Here is a 19174-nt window from a genome sequence, read left to right on the forward strand (position 1 = left end):
GTGATAATTCTGGTAGACAGGGGTTTTTCAAAGTCATGGAACAGCTTTTTTTGCCATCATGGTAGCTGCAACAACTATAAAGCATGGGCCAATTTCCAAATTCATGTAAGAAGACTGAATTAATTCTTAAGTATCTACACTATTTTCTCTATACAGTGAATGTAATAAACAAAACAAAAAAATTATACCCAGCTGAAAACTTTACTATTTGTGCTTGGTATTAGAATTTCCCTCAAAAGACACTCAATATCGTGATCTTCTTTCTCCTTCCTCAGAGTTGAAACATCGGGAGCACGTCACTCCCCCACACTGACTCACACTGAAGATGTCACAAGTAAATCTTCCCCCCAGCAGCATGAGGGGCCGAGCGGCGGCACTGCGGTTGCTCAGGAAACCACCTCCCTGGAATGTGTTGAAATTTGCCTGAAGTCTTAAAATAAACACTTTGATACTGAGCAAAATTTCACCTCTCAGCATCTCAAATTGAAATTGTTATTCCTATATATGCAGAGTGGCTGATGTTCTCTTTTCTTTGCTATTTAGTGTTTTAAACTGCTTTCAAGTGTATAATTAATCACATTTTTTGTCAGGGATCACATTAAAAACCACTTCACCTCCCCTCCACTGCCAGGCAGATCATCAGCCTAATCTTTTTCCTTCTTTCAACTCACACCATTATTCCTGGAAACGCTCGGGATTTAGCACTGTGTGCTATATTCTTCACAGGATGCACACGTTTTAGAACAGGGTTAATATAAGCCTAGCACAGAAGAAAGGAGCTGTACTTCCCCAGAAAACTGATTCCAAGTGCCTGACGCTTTGCTATTATCCAGAGTAAGACTCTTCCTCCACCTTCCCATGAGGAGCTGGACGCCATGTCCCCTTTGGTTCCTGTGAGTTGACCATAACTTTGTTCTTTCTCCTCCTTTTTACACAAGGATATTCCTCTTTACCAACGACCTACTTCTTCCAAGGTGTCATGTCTCAGCTCCTTCAATCCAGCCTCCCAGACCAGGAAAACCTTCAGCCCCCACATTACTGCTACTTTCACAGAAGGATACATAAATTCAGGCAGTTTCTTCCATGAGCAGCTTCAGAAATCCTTCATCAATGTATTCTACCCTTCCCTCTTTCCCTGCCTGTCCCAACTGTCAACATAAACCTGGCCACAGTCCCTGGACTTGGGCACACATGAAGAGAGCAGCTCCCCCACAGCCCCCTGGGATCACATTTAAGGAAAGTGAAAACACATGAATCCCCAGCCTGCAGTTTCTACCTTGACTCCAAATCTGCTCTTCCCTGGTATGTACTTTTCTGTTCTTATCCCATTTCCCTACTCCAAGACGGCACTTGGAGACATCTTGGGGACATCTATGGGGAGACAGTTTCATGGTGGCCTTGGAAGAACTGGGTTTACAGTTGGACTCAATAGCTCTAAAGGGCTTTTCCAACCTTATTGGTTCTACGATTCCTCTGTGACAACTCTGCCATTGTCACTTTTTTCCTTCCTTAATGATGCTTCATGTCCCTTTAATGACACTTCAAGGCAGTACAGAATTTCACTTTTCCTTTCAGATCACTAATCTACCAGCAAGAAAAGGAGATCAAAAGCAGAAAAAGAAATTAAAGAAATTGCAGATCCCATTGTCAGAGCCCATCCCAGGGCTTGGCAGGAGTCCTGCCCTCCAAAGCTCTGGCAGAAGGGAGGCACATGTCTGGGTGTGGGAATGTGGAAGTTATGTTTTTTTAATCTTACAATGCAATGATAATTCTCTGTGGATGCAATCATAATAAGTTTATAATTATTAACAATTACAAACATGACAGTTGAAGCCATTCAGTTAGAAAAAAGGGCTGCAGCAGCACAATTTTAATTGTAATTCATGATGATTGAAAAAGGAGCAGCACTTTTCAAGGCAACCGTGGTCTCAAATTAGGCATTGCCAAGCACAGGAACTGTCTTTTGATTTTCTGAGACAACTTCTCTTTCAGACACAATACATTCAAGAAAGCCCAAATTCAAAATCTGGACAACATTCAATTAATTCCTCCAATTTTGAGTACTCTACAAGTTCTTCAAGTGCATAAGCCACAGAAATAAGCAACACCCTGATTTCACAGTCATTTATTAATATGACCTTAGTTACTGTAGCTACAGATTTCAGAGGCAGATGTCACACATTTGCACACCATTTCAACATATTAAATACTCTTTTTTCCATCCAAAGCTTATAGTGAGTATGGACCCCTTTGGTTCATAATCAAGGAAAGCCAGGGGAAGAAACTTCAGAATTCAGCACAAAATCCACCAAAACACTTGCTGCTGTTTTCAGCCTTCTCCCAGCAGCTTCACAGTCTCCAGCCCTCCCCAAGCTGCCACTTCCAAGTGTGGAAGAATCTGGGAAATGATACTGAGCTGCAGATTCTAGGCACTCACATATGCTGGGTTTGCGGGATTTAGGTAACGCCTGCCTGAGCTGACAGACACGAACAGGGCTGAGCCAGGAAGGGACATGACCCACTTCTATTTATTTTTCAACCAGAGGCCTCAAGCAACATGTACACATTTCAGAGCAACTGCTACAGGATACATAAATTAGAAGGTATTTCTTAAAAAACAAAATAAAAGCGAACACCCCAATATTCTTGGATGCAAGTAACAAGGTCCCACAGTTTTCCTTTAGCTGATTTAATGATGTTTCTGAGATGTGGTTTTATTCCAGCCTCTCTGCAGATCAGCATTAAAAATTAAATTTAAAGCAGCATGTTTATTGGCTCATTTGTATTTTTTCAAAAGCAACTCTCTAGGCCTTCTAAATTATTCTGAGGGAACAGCAGCTACATGTAAAACTGCAAGTAAATGGGTACTTTGCAGAAATTAATACTTATTCAAATTTCCAAGACATTGAAACTTGGCTAGGGAAGGTCCAGTCAACCATCTACCCAAAGAAGCCATACTATACATTTAAAAAATCTTTCTGCCTGTTGACTCCCTTCTCCCAGAGCCTTCGCATGCAGCTTACCAGGGCAGAATGCATCAACGTCCAGCTTCTGGGCAGAGAGGGTTGGGGAGCCAAGCTCAGACTCTGGGATTCGAGGGCTCTCAACAAACTTTGCTTTCCTCAGAGGGGCTAAAGGAGAAGGAGGGGGAGAGAAAAAGAGAGGTCATGAGTAAGGGAAATAGCAAGCAACAGATGGAAGCACTTAACTAAACGACACTGTCAGACTCATATCAGGTTACTTTTTTTTAAATTTTTTTTTTTCCCCAAGAGAAAGAAAAAATTATCCGCATTCTTTACAAAGGAAACGGCTCTTGGTTAAACTTTCAAATTGCACAGGCTGACTTTAAAGTGTGTGAGCACTGAGGCACATTCCTGATACTCTAAAACATTTTCTTTTCTCCTACTTTATTAAATTTTTTTATAGGAAGCAAACAAGCTTAGAAACTGCAAACTGTGGAAAAGCAAAGTCATAGAGAGATACACAGAGTCCATCAGGTTTTAAGATATTTAGCTATAAGTATCTGAACTGAGCACATAAATGCTATGTTCAGTAACTGCTTCCTTGGACATAAAATTTCAATTTCAAGACAGTCTCATTGTTGGACCAAACAGATTTGGTGTTCAACACAGAAGAGTAGAGCAAAGCTAACACTGTCCAAGCCAAAAAGAAGCACTCCACTTTTATCCTGGCAAATCCATAAAAGATCAAGAGACTTAATAAAGGATGGGGAAGATGTAAAAGTGTCTGTAACAAAGCAGCACCGACTACCAGTGCTAGAAAAATCGGATTTTCTCCATGTTTTAACAGTCTGAACTATAAAGACATGAAATCCTGTACAACATTTGTTTGGAGTAAAATGAATAAAAGTGTTTGAGTAAAAGTCTTTAAATATATTCCAGACCAGAGAAAGAGAGCTAGAGAGTAAGTTACATGCAGAGATTGTATACTGCATTTCCAAGTTAAACTCTCGTGTCCATTACAATGAAAGGTTAATTTAAAAAGCTCCTCAGCACTGATTCTGGGGTCAGTGGCTTCTGCCCCTCCATTTATGTAATTTATATTTATAGTTGCCTGCCTTGAAAATTAAATTTGGGATCTGTAACTAAAGAGTGGGAGGCTGTTCTTTTGCATCTCCTGTAATAAAAGCTCAACAGGTCAGAGAATCATCTCTGAGGCAGCAATGAATCTCTTGGTTTTAGGGAGTTGCCGTGGTGCTGGGAAGGGCAGAGAAGGTCCAACGATGGGGAGCCTGACAGACAATGCACAACTAGATCACTCTAACTGAGATAGACATTAGTGACCCCAGGATTTTTTTAAATGGAGTGTGCAAAACAGAGATGAAGTTAGGATATGGTTTTTCAATATAAAGTCCCTGTGAAGTAAAAGAAAGGCAACGAATCAACCCTCCACCTCTGCACCAAAACAGGTGTGCTAAAAACCCTCCTCTCTACCCCCTCATGATCCATCTCAGGAGATGTGCTGAGGGAAAACAGGTACCACACTTGCATTTTACACACAAAAATCCTGGATGAATATGAGGCATATCGCCAGCACATTCCCTGCAAGTCCATCAGGGTCAGTGTAACAGGAGCCATACCAGGCAGGAGGAACCTGAGAGACTCAGGAAGATAAGGGCAGCCTGGAGCCCCTTCTCCTTCCCATCTCACGATGCTCATGGATGTGCAGCACCACTCAAACACACAACCTGATGCTAAACACCACACGCCAGCAGTCAATTCTATATAATCCCCCTGGAAAAAATCCCACATGTGCACACACAAACACCACGCAGCCACAAACTGGTCAACATCCCTGAAAAATCATTCCCAGTCACAATCTTGTGCCAGATCCTGATGTAATGAAAACATTTTAATGTTAAGAAGATTATTGCTATGGCCTGAAAATTGTTAAAAATAATAATTCTGCACTGGTCAATCCTTTAATATTTCATCTGCAATTGCAGTTTTAATAAATATGTTTTACCACAGCCTCAGCAACAGCCGTTTCTATAATACATATTAAAAATACCCTGTCTTTTCTTTACTGTTTCTGGTTGACACTAGGACCATATATCAACCCATGCACATGTGGCAGTGCTCACTGTGTTCTAAAATACAAAACTAACAAAATTTTCACAGTTCAAGAAATGTTAATGGCTGATGGGATTGTCACTAGAAGGTTCTGCACTAAAGATTATTTTTCAAAAGAGGAAGGAGAATTTTAAAAATATAGACAAGTGTAGTGTGATCACTACATCACTTGCTGTGTGGACACACAGGTCTGTGGAAGGTGCAGGACCTGCATGTTTTGACAGACCAGCATTGAAGTTTGCCTCCCACCTGTAAGGAAGGCCTCAATCTCCCATTCCATTGGGTTTTATTTCTACATTTATTCTGGATCTCTTTTACTTCCCAGTGAGATGCCCATTGCCCCACTAATTCCTGCCTTCTCCATAGAACTGACTGATGACAGCAGACATGATGGGCTTATGGATCCAACAAGCTGATCCACCATTTTTTCTCTTGAGGGCAATAAAGAACATCATATCACCAATGTGGTGAAATCTCCATATACAGCAAGTTCAACCATACACATAATTTTAATGCATTTCATAGCATCACAAAATTTAAAGCTCATTCAGTTCCACTGCCTGCCATGGGCAGGGATACCTTCCACTACACCAGGCTGTTCAGAGCACTGTCCAGCCTGGCTTGGCATCTCTTTTATTATGTTTCTGCTCCCTCAAAACCATGACTTGAGCCTTAAAAACACACTTTCACGAGCCAAGACACACCACGTCACCATGACTCACAGACAACAGTTTACTTTGAAAGGCCCAAGTCAATATGATCCTCTCCATGTAAATACAGGTGGGGAAAAGTCACGGAAGAGTTCCTGTTATTACAAATATCCTACATGTGGAAAAGACAAAAACTCCTCCTAACTCACCCATAACCCGATTACAGGAAAGGAGGATTTTCACGTACAAGAATTAAGCACCTCTGACTCATGTTCAAATGAAGATTATCCTGACAGATTCAGATTTGGGCATTAGTCTTCTACTGGAGTAAGTAACAAATGGAAATGTCATAAAACCTAAAATCTGGTTTGACACTCTACAGCCAAATGCTAAAGGATAACACTGATTTTTTTATAAAAGTGGCTTTTCAAGTCACAACAGTTCGCCTTGGTCCTGAACCCCTTCCTGAGAGCAAAGGCAAATCTTATGAACATAGTCATGGGATGAGCTTTTGGCACGAATTATCAAAACTAACAAATGCATGAATCAATTATTTGAAGTATTCTGTACCTGCTCAGTCCTTTAGGCCTCTTATTCCTGTATGAATTTTCCTGGATTTTCTGTATGAAACTGACCAACTCCAGGCCTTAAACAGCATGAAAATAGCCCTTCGTGTTACACAACTGCAGTTTTTTGAGCAAATTATATCTTCCAAGAATACCAGGAAAAAGATGTCTGCAATAACCAGTTATAAAAATAAAATGGTTTGAGTAAAGATGGCAGTCACTAGCAACGCTGGCTTTCTAGAACTGCAAAACTAGCATTTAATTCAGAAAAGCATACTGATTACACAGAGCCTAAAGTCACAACCTTGCCCCTGGGGTCTCACCATCCAGGAGCCGATGGTTGCAGCCCATGATCTGTGCCCACCTCATGGGCAGCCCTGTGCCCAATGGCTTGATGACAAGCACAATGTTAGCATCACATGACAGCTGACTTGCTACTACTGAATAGGAACTTCAATTCCAATGGCTGAGATGTTATTTCAAACCAATACTGTACATTTATTAATGAAATACTTTCCCTAGTGTTAGTTTATCACAGAAGGTTTAGTGGGAAGGGACCTTAAAGCCCATCCAGTCCCATCTCCTGCCATGGGCAGGGACACCTTCCACTAGACCAGGTTGCTCCAAGCCTCTCCATGTACCTAGGAAAATGGACATTACTGCCCAAACTGCATCAACACAAACCACTGCAGCTTTCTATTCACACACTCTCACACACTTGTTCGCTGTAAAACACAAACACGTGGCCACATGCCTGGTTTCTCCTGGCTCATTCCTATGGCATGTCCTGGGCAGAGTCTGGCCAAGGAGCTTGGTTCAGAATCAGCTTTTGTGCCCATTTTTGTGTTTTGTCCATGTTAAACAGCTTAATTTCACCCGTGCTTCAAACCTCCCTCTGCCACAAGAGGATGAAACAATGAAATTTGCTCTCTTTGTGTAAAAATATTCTGTTTATCACAGGCTGATGATGTGAAAACGTGCCAGAAATGATGGGTACATTTCACAGAATCACAAACTGGTTTGAATTGGAAGGGATCTTGAAGATCACCCAGTTCCAATCCCCTGCCATTGGGTGTTCACCACACGTTCATCTCTTTGAGCTGGATTTTGCACATTAATTTTGTGTTTTAAACTACTGTAAGCACTATTTTATCACAGAATGTTAAGGGGTTGGAATGGACCCTAAAGTTGATCTAGTCGAAATCCCCCCTGGATGGTCAGGGACACCTACTAGACCAGGTTGCTCAAGGCTTTATCCAACCCGGTTTTTAACACTTCCAGGTATGGGAAAGCCACAACCTTCATAACCCTCACAGTCTCTTTTGTAACATAAATTTGGTATTTGATTTAAATCCCCAAAATCTCTAAGTTTCAGAAAATTCTGCCCAAGCTGTGCTATGTTTGGGAAAAGCCAGAGTTCATGGTTTGAAGAGCAAACTTTGGAAGCCTGGATTTAAAGAGAGCAAAAGTGGGTGATCCTCCATTGCCATCTTCCACCCATCCCAGCGTATGCCAGAGCCTGACTCAGGTTTAGGAGCGCCCCAGCAGCTCTGCAGTGCTGTGCAGAGCTGGCTTTATTGAAGCCTCCCTTGAACTAAAATGTTTTTAGTGCTGCAGAGTTATTGATCCATGGAGCTCCTGGAACAAATAACTGTCACATTCAGCACAGTTGGACAAAACCCAGAAGATGGGAGACGAAGCTTTGGTCCTTCCTCTGGCCCAAAGGCCCCGTTATTTGGCTGAGGTAAAAGCCACCAAGAGGAAATTATGGACTACACGCTTATTTTTGCTGTGGCACTAATCCTGGAACCCTAGAATGGTTTGAGTTAGAAAAGAACTTAAAAAATTATCCAGTCACACTCCCTGTCATGGGTAGAGACATGTTCCCCTAGACCAGCTTGTTCAAAGCTCCATCCAACCCAGCCATGAACATTTCCAGAGATGGGGCAGCCACAGCTTTTCTGGGAAACCAGAAGAAATATTATACACCAGCTGTGTGGTGTGTAATTAGGATTTTTAGGTATAACTATTTTAAAAAACATTAAAATTAAACCAGTGACAGCACCTACAAGGAAGATTAACATCCTCTTTACATAATCCAGCATTATTTTACGGAATCCATTGTGTAACAGTTTTTCCCTCTTCTATTATTTGAGACTATAAAAGCTTTTTTAATTGCATTCCCCAGCCTCTCTCCTCTCATCCCACGTTATCACAGCAGTGAGGGCAGGGCAGCACAGAAAAGTGGTGAGAACAATGTGCTGTCTGGAAACATAAAACTTGTTCCAAAACTTTCGGAAAACATGTTTAGTTTAGGAGATAAAGCCTGAAACAAGAAAATTGAAGGAAACATAGGTGGAAAGAGGAAGAGAATAAATAAAGGCAGGAAGAGTGTTCAGCAAACTGGTGATGGCAGGACAGGAGCGGGAAAGGAGAGCTCAAAAAAGCAACTACACTAATGTAGAAGTTCTTCTTTAGAGTGTACATGTCAGTAACATGAATGTTTTGCCTATTACTGACCCTGAAATTTATTTTTTCTTTGAAAAACTGAGGAATAACCTCTCCAAAGTAGCGGATTCTGCAATCCCTTGGGACCACAAAAACCTCTTGGAACATTCTTTCCTCCTCTCCATCTCTTTCCAGATGAACAAGGCGCAGAAAATACCAGCAAGCCATTTTACTAAAGCCACAAAATCAGTGACCTCAAAAAGGAAGGAGTCTTCTGAAAAAGTATAATTAAATGAAATTTTTACCTATAGAATTAAATGAAATTTTAACCTATCTTACCAAATTATTACAATCCCTCCCAAATAATTTATCAAAATGGCCTTCAGTCTGAACAGACATCCCTACTCAATGTTCAAGGGAGAAAATCACCTGGTTTTGAGAAAAGGCTTATATGATTTTTAAATACATGTAGAATAAAATAATACAGATTTCTGTTTGAAGTGTTCAATAGTGGCAATACAATGATGCTTACAACACATTTATATATTCAGAGAGAAAAGAATTCCTCCTAAAATACTGTAGTAACCTGGCTGTAGTCTGCACTTTCAAAAGGAATTCAGTTCAATTTCCATTTTGCTTACCATTATAAACAATTTTCTGTCATTCAGAGCAGTGGAACAGTGTTTTTTCCATCAAACTTGCCACCGCTGGAGACACCAGTCCGCAAAGTGCCCTCCCTCAGCTCAGCCCAAGGGGTTTCGTTTTGGAGCATCCCAGTATCAATCTCCTGCACCGATGCTCCCTGGAATACTCTGGCAAGCCTCAGGAAGAAAATTGCTCCTACTGTTGATCCCAGAAAGAAAAAAACACCCTCACTTCCCCTCTAGATAAGGCTTTTTTCCAATGTGGGTTGCCAAGATGTCTTTGTCCGCATAGGGGATAGCTTCGAGGAGAAAGAAGTTATTTAATTATCACATAGACACGGCAGGAGGAGGAGATGGGACTTTCATCTTCCCATCTGAACTTATCAAGTCATTTTGACTCCCTGGAGCTGTGGCACATTGTACACTTCTCCATGTCATTTCCCATCGAAAATTCTTCTTTACAGCATCTTCTGAAGCCTCTTACAATTACCTTTTTTAGCAGAAATTCCTCATCTGTGACTCAAGGTAGAACCCTATGCATGAGACAAGGAAGATGAAAGCACAGAAAGGAAGGTAGCACCACTTGCTCCAGCTTTCTAAGTCATGTCTTTATGAAAACAAGCAATGAATTTCTCTTGTAGTCAGTTTTCAAGTTTCAGACTTTGTTTGCGCTAATAAAGAATAAATAGAGTGACTGGAGACCCGGGACTACAGGATAAGACCACGTAATCAAAATTTTAAGCCTACCTCTGCTAAGCCTAAGATCTGCTCAAATACCCCAAAGTTCCTCCCAAATGACAGAAACGGGGTAGAGCTGGAGGGGAAAGAATTCCTCAACCCCTCGTATCCCTTTCTTGGACAGTTTTAGTTCACTGAATGTTAAATTTAAAACAGATGAGAGGAGAATACTACAAAACACAAATGCTGAATTGCATTATTCCCATTCAATCCCCTAGTACCCTGGAGTTCTTTCTGTAATTCAGTGACTCAGATATTGCACTGGCACTAAAAACGACGAAAACTGTCCCAAAAGGACCTGATATACTATAAAGGACATTTAGTCTACAGAGAGCAGCAAAGAGTTCTGTCACTTTAATCAAATTATGGGCAACCCTAGGCATTGACTGATTAGAAAGAACATGTTACACCGATTTCTAACAATGCTCAGATTTCAAGCTGAACTTTCAAGCTGACAGAAATCAGAAACTAATTAAACATCTATTGAAGCAAACACATTTCCCTCTCTCTTGCATGAAGCTGACAAAGCTCAGGGAAAGCTGCCCAGTGTCCCCAACAAGGGGCTTGGGTCTCATGGGGCTTTTTTAAATGGTCTGTGCTAACATGTCAGGTTGTCAAATACTTTCTGGATGTTGACAAAGCTTAATTTAGCTCAAGGCACAAGAAAAAGAGAAAATACATTTGCAGAAGAAAGTGCAAGTGCAAAACAAACAGTTCTGAAATGAAGTTTATCTCCCTAGTTCTTTACTCCCTTGCAAAGCTCTTCTAGAGCCCCTCTCACCCAAACCATTGTGCAATTCTATGATTCTCTCCATTTTTCTTTACACTGAGAAGTGTACGCAGGAAGGTATCCCTGCCCATGGCAGGGGGTGGAACTGGATTGTTTTTAAGGTGCTTTCCAATCCAAACCATTCTGTGATTAACTCTGCCCTTCAGACCTCCTTCTATTAACAAGTTCCACATACATACCAGGTCTGCAGCTTCCCAGAGCTCCCTCCAAGCCCTTTTTAGCACTTGATGCCACAACCACCATCCGTCAGCTGCCTGGTGTCAAGAGAGTTATAAACAAGCAATTACCCAGCAGAGAAGCAATTCAGCACCCTTGAGCGCCTCCTCATGCTCGGCCCAGTCTGCTTTCATGACCTGCCCTACCTTCACTGCCACCCCAGACAAAGCTCTGCCATCTTGTGTTTGCAGTGCCTGTACCCACACACTGGCTACCCACTGCTCTGACTCTGGATCGATTCTCTGTAATTAGAGCAGTAAAAAATTAAAACCTGCAGTAGGGGTTTGGAAAGGCACTGAAAAAGAACAACAAAAAGTGGTTATTCACTCTAGACAGCACTGCAAGAGCACTGCTGAAGTATTTTACAAGCAGCCAAGAATAATCAAAGGTAGGTATCAAATTATACTGGCAAATTAAATTGGAACAGGAGTGGCAGGGCAAAGGCCAGCAGCAAGCCTAAGTTGTACGTAAACAAAATCTCATTCATTCTCCTACCATATCCTTAAGATCAAACCAAGATATTGTAACCACAAAAGAGAGAAGAGTAAACTGTATAATACCAAACTATTCATAGCCCAAGTAATCCCAAGTTAGGGCATGTGAGAGACTGGATCCTGTTCACTATATAAACCACTGTTTATGACCAGGACTACACAGCTACAAGTCAATATAAATTCACTGCTTGATAACAGCATTTAAAATAAAGGCAAGAGATTATAAATACATAAGGTAATTTTATTTCTGTGCAACTCATTCAAATTTTGCTATGCTAGAACTAATTTAGTAGGGTTAGTTGATACCACCAGAGCTGTAATTACATTGACACATATGCAAAACTGTTCCATTCATATGAAACTGGATTTAGGATCCCTATTGCTCTGCTGGTAGTAGCTTCACAGAATATTCTATCCTTAAAATGAAGCTGCTTATCAATGGCAAGGCACAAGCCTGAATTAGCCAAACTTGTTTGTTAACACTTGAAAAACTGCATTATGCTGCATTTACAAGGTGGGTTTTACCTAAGAAAATTGCTAATTCAGCCACCTGTAGTTTTTGGTAGTTTATATGCTTTTCCAATTCTTCATTTCCTTGCAAAACTAAAGGAGTTGCTAGAACTTTCTGTTTTGAGGAGTGATGACTGCTCATTATCCTCTCCTTCCACAGAAAAGCAGGGCCAAGGACACAGGGTATGCCTCAAGGATTTAACTGAAATATCTAATAACCTTGTGATTATTTGTGTGAACACAAATGGTTGAAGCAGGCTGTCACTGACACAGGAGTGCCATGCTTCTCATCATGAGGGGATTTAAGACCCAAAGCCTCTCTGAGACTTTGGTGCACACGAATCCTGTGACAGCATCAATGTCCCAGGACCAGGTCTAGTCCTTCAAGTGTGAATAAAGGGAAGGCAGCACTCACAGGGCCCCTTTCCAAGCTGAAAGAGCAACAGCCATGACACTCAACAGGGCCAGGAACATTTACTGACAGAAACACACCCATCTGGTGATTTCCCTTCCAAAAACCACTTTCTCACTTACACCTACTCACTTCCATGGCTGAGAAGATAAAAAGAAAAGCACAACTGGGATAAATCTTATATTGTCCTAATCCTGCCTTCATCTCTACAGAGAAAACGTTTGTATATATTTCAATTTTAAGCCTTCCACAGCCTGCAGACATCTGCAACCAAAGGGGCTCTGACGTCTCCAGGACATCCCATCTGTGGGTCTCACCAAATGTGCTGGCTACGTGGGCTTACAAAATACACCCACAGGTGACTGTGCCTGAGAAGAATCAAGCTCCATTATATACACACTTTTTAAAACAGGGAAGAAGAAATAAAGAAATTAAAAATCAGCCTGTAATCCAAGAGCGACACTCAGTCCATTTCCGACAGTGAAGCGCTGCCGGAGACCCTGGGCATGGTGGATGCTCCTCCTTCCTCTGCAGAGGGATTTTTCTCCCCACCACAGAAACTCTGGAGCAGGACATTGCAATGTAAGTATCAGCCAAACCTGGTGACAAGACCATGAGTTTAATGGAACCTGATCAAGGCTTTTGGCATGGTTAGAGCCAGTCAGGTGCAAATCACATCAGAAATTAACCTCTGCAAAAGTAATGCTCAATCTTTGGGCAAGTGACCCACCCAACACCCCTGTGTGGTCATTCCTTCTTCACACAGGAAGAAGTTTCCAAAACAAGCTGTCCTGTTGTGACAGAAGTAGGAGAGGACCAGAGAACATGCCCAGATGGAGATGAGGGCTTTTCCTCAGAAAATAAGCAGCCCACGAGAATGCAAGGGCTTATTCCACAAGAGTGTATCCTGTGAATGCCTTTCTGTTCTCAAGTGCACAGGACACCTCTGAAGGCACGTTCCAGGAGTAGGAGGAAAGATGTAGCCAATGGAAGAGTGATGGCCTGATTTAACTCCACAGGAGGCTTTCTACACCACCTCCTCTTGCTATAGAAACCTCTTAGCTATGTCTAAAAATTAAAAATTCTCACACACCAGAAGTGTAATCGTGACAGATGCTTCATTTTGTGCAGCCCCAGTGTGAAATAAGGACAATTTCTCTCTCTGAGCCTTGAAAACCCATGGAGTTTCAAGGCATTTTTTTTGCCTTTTAAACACTATCTACACTAGAGAAACTTTTGGGGTTCTCCCTCTGTTTGAGCATCTACACAATCATCTGAAATGCAGAGCTGTTACCACCTTTTCCCAGCTCCAGTGCTGTGATGACATGTTTACCACATCCTCTGCAAGGCTGAGCAGTTCAACAGCCTTGATGCAAATAAAAATATCCTTGGGAAGAGCAAATTCTAAAGGCTCCGCAACAACCTCACACCAACACCAAAGGTAAAACATGGGATTTTCATGGAATATTTCTACTGCAGTTTGTCAATATGAAAGACAGTTGGGTGTCAAAATAAGACAGATAGGGTTTGTCTTGAAAGCAGCAGTGAGGAAAATCCCTGCTAGAACTGGTAAGTATCTTTCAAAAGCCAATAAAAATGATATGCCAGTTTTTTTATTAAAGAAAATAAAAGTTGCATCCTGAAACTAATGCAGAAACATCATGAGTTTGACAGGTCTCCAACAAACAAAAACCTTTAAACACAGGATTTGGTTTAATTCCAAAAGTTACAAACAGATAGACTATTTATCTGCATAAGTTTTGGCGCTCCAAAAAATTTAAATTGGAAATTTTCCCATTTCACATGAATAGTTACGTTCGTTTAGTAGAGATAAAAGTCAATCTGTGAGCATGCAGGGACGCACTCATCCACCTGTTTCATCTCTGCAAGCCCAAATGGTTTCCATTTGAGAATGTGACTGTCAAAACAAATCACAACTCCCAAAATAAGGGATGAAGAATCCCAAAAATGGATAGTAAGAACTGACACACCAGGAAAAAAATATTCAGCATCTGTTATTGTAACTGAACGAGGATCCTCCTTCTCCAGCAGGTTTCATTGCTGCAGACAGAATCCCAGAATCACGGAGGTTGGAAAAGACCTCCAAGACCATCGAGTCCAACCTGTGCCTGATCCCCAGAGCACTGAGTGCCCTTGGACACCTCCAGGGATGGACACTCCACCACCACCCCAAGCAGCCTCTTCCAGTGCCTGACCACTCTTTCCATGAAGAAATTCTTCCTGAGACTTCCGGGTTTGCCACATTAAGAGCATAAAACAGAACTGAACATCCAGACGTCCAGACCACAGTGAAATGTCGTGTGTATTTTATGTCATTTTTTAAAAAGGGACAACTCAATAATTCTGACAAAACACAAGTTTTCTACTCATGAAACCTCTAAGCAGACAGACAGTGTAAGGTATCAGGAAAACTTCAATGGAAAACTAATTATGCCCAGAAAAATACATTACACACCTGGAACCCCCCAAATCTAATGGCACTTTCCAAGTAGCTAAGTCCTTGGCACTGCTATGGATTCTAAGACACAGGGTGGGCCTCACACCCAACCTCCACTCCTACACAGGAACAGGAGTTTCAGATCAGTGTCATGCTGACAGCACGACAGAGAATTCCATGAAAAGAAATGTAACCCTACTGCAAACACTATGGTATAAAAAATACTTAAAAAGGAGCAAAGTCTCTCCAGACACCAACAATTTTAAGCACAATATCCTTCAAAAATTAGCTTCAACATGAGCATCAGGAACTTCAACAGCTTCTCCTCAAATTCTATCTCGGTAATGATCGCTTATTTCCTTTCATTTCTAGAAGCTCACTCTTTCAGTGAAAAGCAAATATTTATTTCCCTCAGCACAAAGGGGTTTTATAAACCACTCAAAAAGATTTTGTGGTTATTTCAGAACGCAGAAGGAAAACATTATCTCAACCCCATTGTTGTAACATTTTGAAAACAAATGTCTTGGTCTCGGTAGCATTTTCAACTCACTACTCAGCAGTCCTATTTCAGCAATGCTCAGAAATCGGATTTTTTCAGTGCACATTCATTTTACGTTTGGTATGAGAAATTCTGCACATCTGAGCAAGGAGGTGACAAACTCAGGTTACATAAAACTGTTGCAACAACTAAAAGACAAATAACCACCAGCAGTATTACTCTATCTGACACTAACTCCCTCCTAGTAATGGCGTCCTTCCCAACTAGGATCCCTTATTGTACATTGATTTTCTGCAGTTAGAGGAGGGTGAGGAATGCCAAACATAATCTCAATCAAAGACCATGCATGACAAATTGTCTAAATACTCACAGGGCTTTGCTTGCTCTCCCCATCCCCAGTGCATGCAGCGCAGTCAGCCAGGCTGGAATTCAGGGGTACGGCTGCCTGGAGAGCACTCTGGCACCGATCCTCCTCCGATCCCTCCCTCTCCCTAGTGCTGGCTCCATCCTGCTGCTCCTCACGTCAGGGTGATGTTACAGGTGACACCTCCCGCTGCTGATGTCAAGCTCTGTTCCCAAAAATCACAAGCACCGTCTCCCTGCGGCACCCGCTGCCCCTGCAAGCATCACCTGCACGTCCTCGGGGTGCCAGGAAGCAGGCTCCAGGAGGATTCCAGAGAAGCTTATGGACACACAGTCTTCCCTCTTCGTCAAGTCTCCCAGTGTTATAAAGCTGCTTTCATTCCTACCAGAACGCTGCTCTACGCCTCCCTTGGGGGGAAAAGGAAGGATTTTTACAGTTTCTTTCTGTGGCGCAGCTTAATTTGCTCTTTTCCTAGAGCAAACTACTGAAAAAAGAGGGAAATAATGGATCAGGAGACCAGAGTAACCGACTCATGGATGCTCTCCCGAACATTTAGGAGTAAGCTGAGGGGTTGGTGATGCAGCCCAGGACCAGAGCTGATGAATGGTGCAGTGCTGCTGTTGTCATGGCAACTAAGAGGAAAAGGAAAAAAAAGGCAGCACCATATAAGGAGCTGTGACATGGATTCTGGGAACAATGTACACTAAAAGGCTGTAAGCCCTAGGATGCTTTAAAGCTGTAGCACTCCCTTGGTTAGGGACAAGTTTCATTGTTCACTTTGAAGCGGTTGGCACAAATTTCACATCCAGCCCAGACACATTTGCCAACAGGAGAGCTGCACTCAAACAACGTGGTTCTGCAGTGTGTGCAAATAACTGGAATTGAAATAACTGAAATTATTAATTAAGGGAAATGGTTGGACACTAATTAAGGACTCAAACTAACATCTGTGAAAACAAGAGTACCCCAGGTACGCACAGGTACCCACACAGGTGAGGAGCTCTGTCCTTACAAAGCGAGGCTGAGATGAGCCAAACTGCAGCACCATCAGGTGGCTGTGTGTCTGAGTGGCACTGACACCAACACAGACAGATCCTGCCAGGCCTCCCAGAGACAGGAGAACATTCCCAAATTAGCCCATAACCCAGGTACCACTGGGCAAGGGAAGTCTGGCAGAGCCCCCAAAGCATATTGAGATATGGCAGAGCAGGGAAAGCCAGCTCACACACACCTGCCATCACAAGCTGTGAGCAAGGCCAAGGATTGTATTCCATGCATAACACTGGGGAAAAACACATTATTTACCAGAACCACCATCAGCTGCTTTTCATTTAATGCATGTGCTCAAACAGACAATACACAGTGAGGGAAAGACTAGCCGCCATCACACCCAGCACAACCACAACACTGCAGTGCTGGAGCCTGGGCTCAGCAACTGAAACTTTAGCAATCAGAAATCCTTCCACTGATGTTTTTTTTTTATTTTCAAACACAGAATCCCAGAATGGCCTAGACTGGAAGGGACATTAAAGATCATGCAGTTGCCACTGCCATGTCCATGGGCAGGGACACCGTTCACTAGCCCAGGTTGCTCCAAGTCCTGTCCAGCCTGGCCTTGGACCCTTCCAGGGATCCAGGGGCAGCCACAGCTGCTCTGGGTACTCTGTGCCAGGGCCTCACCACGCTCACATCACAGAATCATCATCATGCTTGGAAAAGACCTTGAAGATGATCAAATCCAACCATCAACCTTGCAACACAATCGCATTCCACACTAAATCATGTAGTCAAGTGCCAGAGCCACACATTTTTTGAGCGCTTGCAGTAGTGACTTCATCACTTCCCACATGTGCCAGCACTGACAGCTTCCCCCCAGCACTCCCACCCCTGAAGCTGTGCCTCATCATCTCTCACGCTCCCACCCAGCTGAGCTGGTACAACAATTTGGAGAGAACAAGAGGTCCTGGGGCCTGCAATTGTTAATCTGGACTTATCACCACTAAACAAGAAACAATAAAGTTTTCAAGTACAGAGATCTGAGCTTTTTAGTCACACAATTACAGTTAACATCAAAGAATATTGAACCATTTGCTGAAGATATAAAGAAGGGAGATGTGACACTACTCGTGGCTATTCCCAAGAGATGCAAAGGTATCCCATGAGGGATGGGGAGAAGACAAGACCGCATGGGTGATGGTGGCACAGGGAATGCTGTGCGTGAGGTCCCCAGTCCAGATGGACCTGGAGGGTGCTGAGAACCACAGCGGTGGGTCTTACTGGCATCACTGGGAAGAGCAAGTCTCCATTCTGCTCAGCCCTGCTCTCACCAGCTCTGAAGGACCTAATGAAAACTATACATTTCTTTAGGAAAGAGGCTGCTATTAACTGCCTGAACCCACTGATTCACAGGAATCTTCCTACTGATTTATATGAATTTTTTTCTTAGGGAAAGTTCCCACATTCCCCAAACACAAGGGAGGAACACTCTCAAAGAGGGGATCTGCAATGAAACTAGTTCCCCAGAGCCGTGTCTTTGAAGACACTGAAGTAGTTAATTCACAGTGGATAAAGCAGGAATCAGGCCTCTGAGAATCCAAACCGAAACATCTATGCTAGGTTTTTGTTAGAAAAACATGATTTGTTTCCTAAATTTCTTGCTAATATTCTCCCCTCCTCACTCTCTGCACAGGCACTCAGGCACGTGCTCTTTCTAAGAGAATCCCGATGCTTGCAATCTGTCATTCAATAGAAAAAACAGCAATAGCCAAGTACAGTGATGAATAAAATTATCCCTGTGCATATAAATGTACAATATGTAAATGAACACTCCTTCCTGAGGAGAAGTGGGATGCAGCATAGGGCTTTGTGCAAACCCTCTGCATTTGGTGGATTCCACAGGAGCGGAATAAAACATGAGCTGAGTCTTTCAGCCCAGTATCTCCTTTATTAACCTAATGCACGTATTTTTTGGCACCAATTCCCAAAAGCACTTACATACATTCATCCCTAAGCACCCTCCTGGAAAGCACAGCTGTCCTCGAGGCAGGTATACAGAGCACCTGCATTATTTTCATCAGTTATGGCTTTGAGTCAGCAATAACATACCCTTGATATACAGTAGAACATTTAAGCCCATTGTTTCAACAGCAGTTGCTCTTTGTGCCACAAGCACAGTAACTTTTTAAGTGCTGATTTTATAGCAGACACAAACCAGAATGGTGTCTTACATCACTTATCCTGAACTGAGAGGGTGGGCAGTTTTCTTTCTCTTTATTATACTTTTTTCACATTA

General features: G+C 42.4%; 1 protein-coding gene across 10 annotated transcripts in view; it reads right to left on the minus strand.

Moving 5' to 3' along the window:
- TANC2 (tetratricopeptide repeat, ankyrin repeat and coiled-coil containing 2) overlaps positions 1 to 19174 on the minus strand; it is a 154540-nt gene that overhangs the window by 84479 nt on the left and 50887 nt on the right. For 8 of the 10 annotated variants that reach the window (XM_033078947.1, XM_033078950.1, XM_033078951.1 and 5 more), the window contains one exon: positions 3024 to 3131. In XM_033078947.1, the coding sequence (XP_032934838.1) occupies positions 3024 to 3131 (108 nt within the window). Of the gene's footprint in view, positions 1 to 3023; positions 3132 to 11108; positions 11193 to 15888; positions 16487 to 19174 lie in introns of those variants that run through there. The other 2 variants (XM_033078953.1, XM_033078952.1) reach the window with 2 other exon arrangements.

The sequence above is a fragment of the Catharus ustulatus genome, chromosome 23 (assembly GCF_009819885.2).
Source record: "Catharus ustulatus isolate bCatUst1 chromosome 23, bCatUst1.pri.v2, whole genome shotgun sequence".
Classification (NCBI taxonomy): Eukaryota; Metazoa; Chordata; class Aves; order Passeriformes; family Turdidae; genus Catharus; species Catharus ustulatus.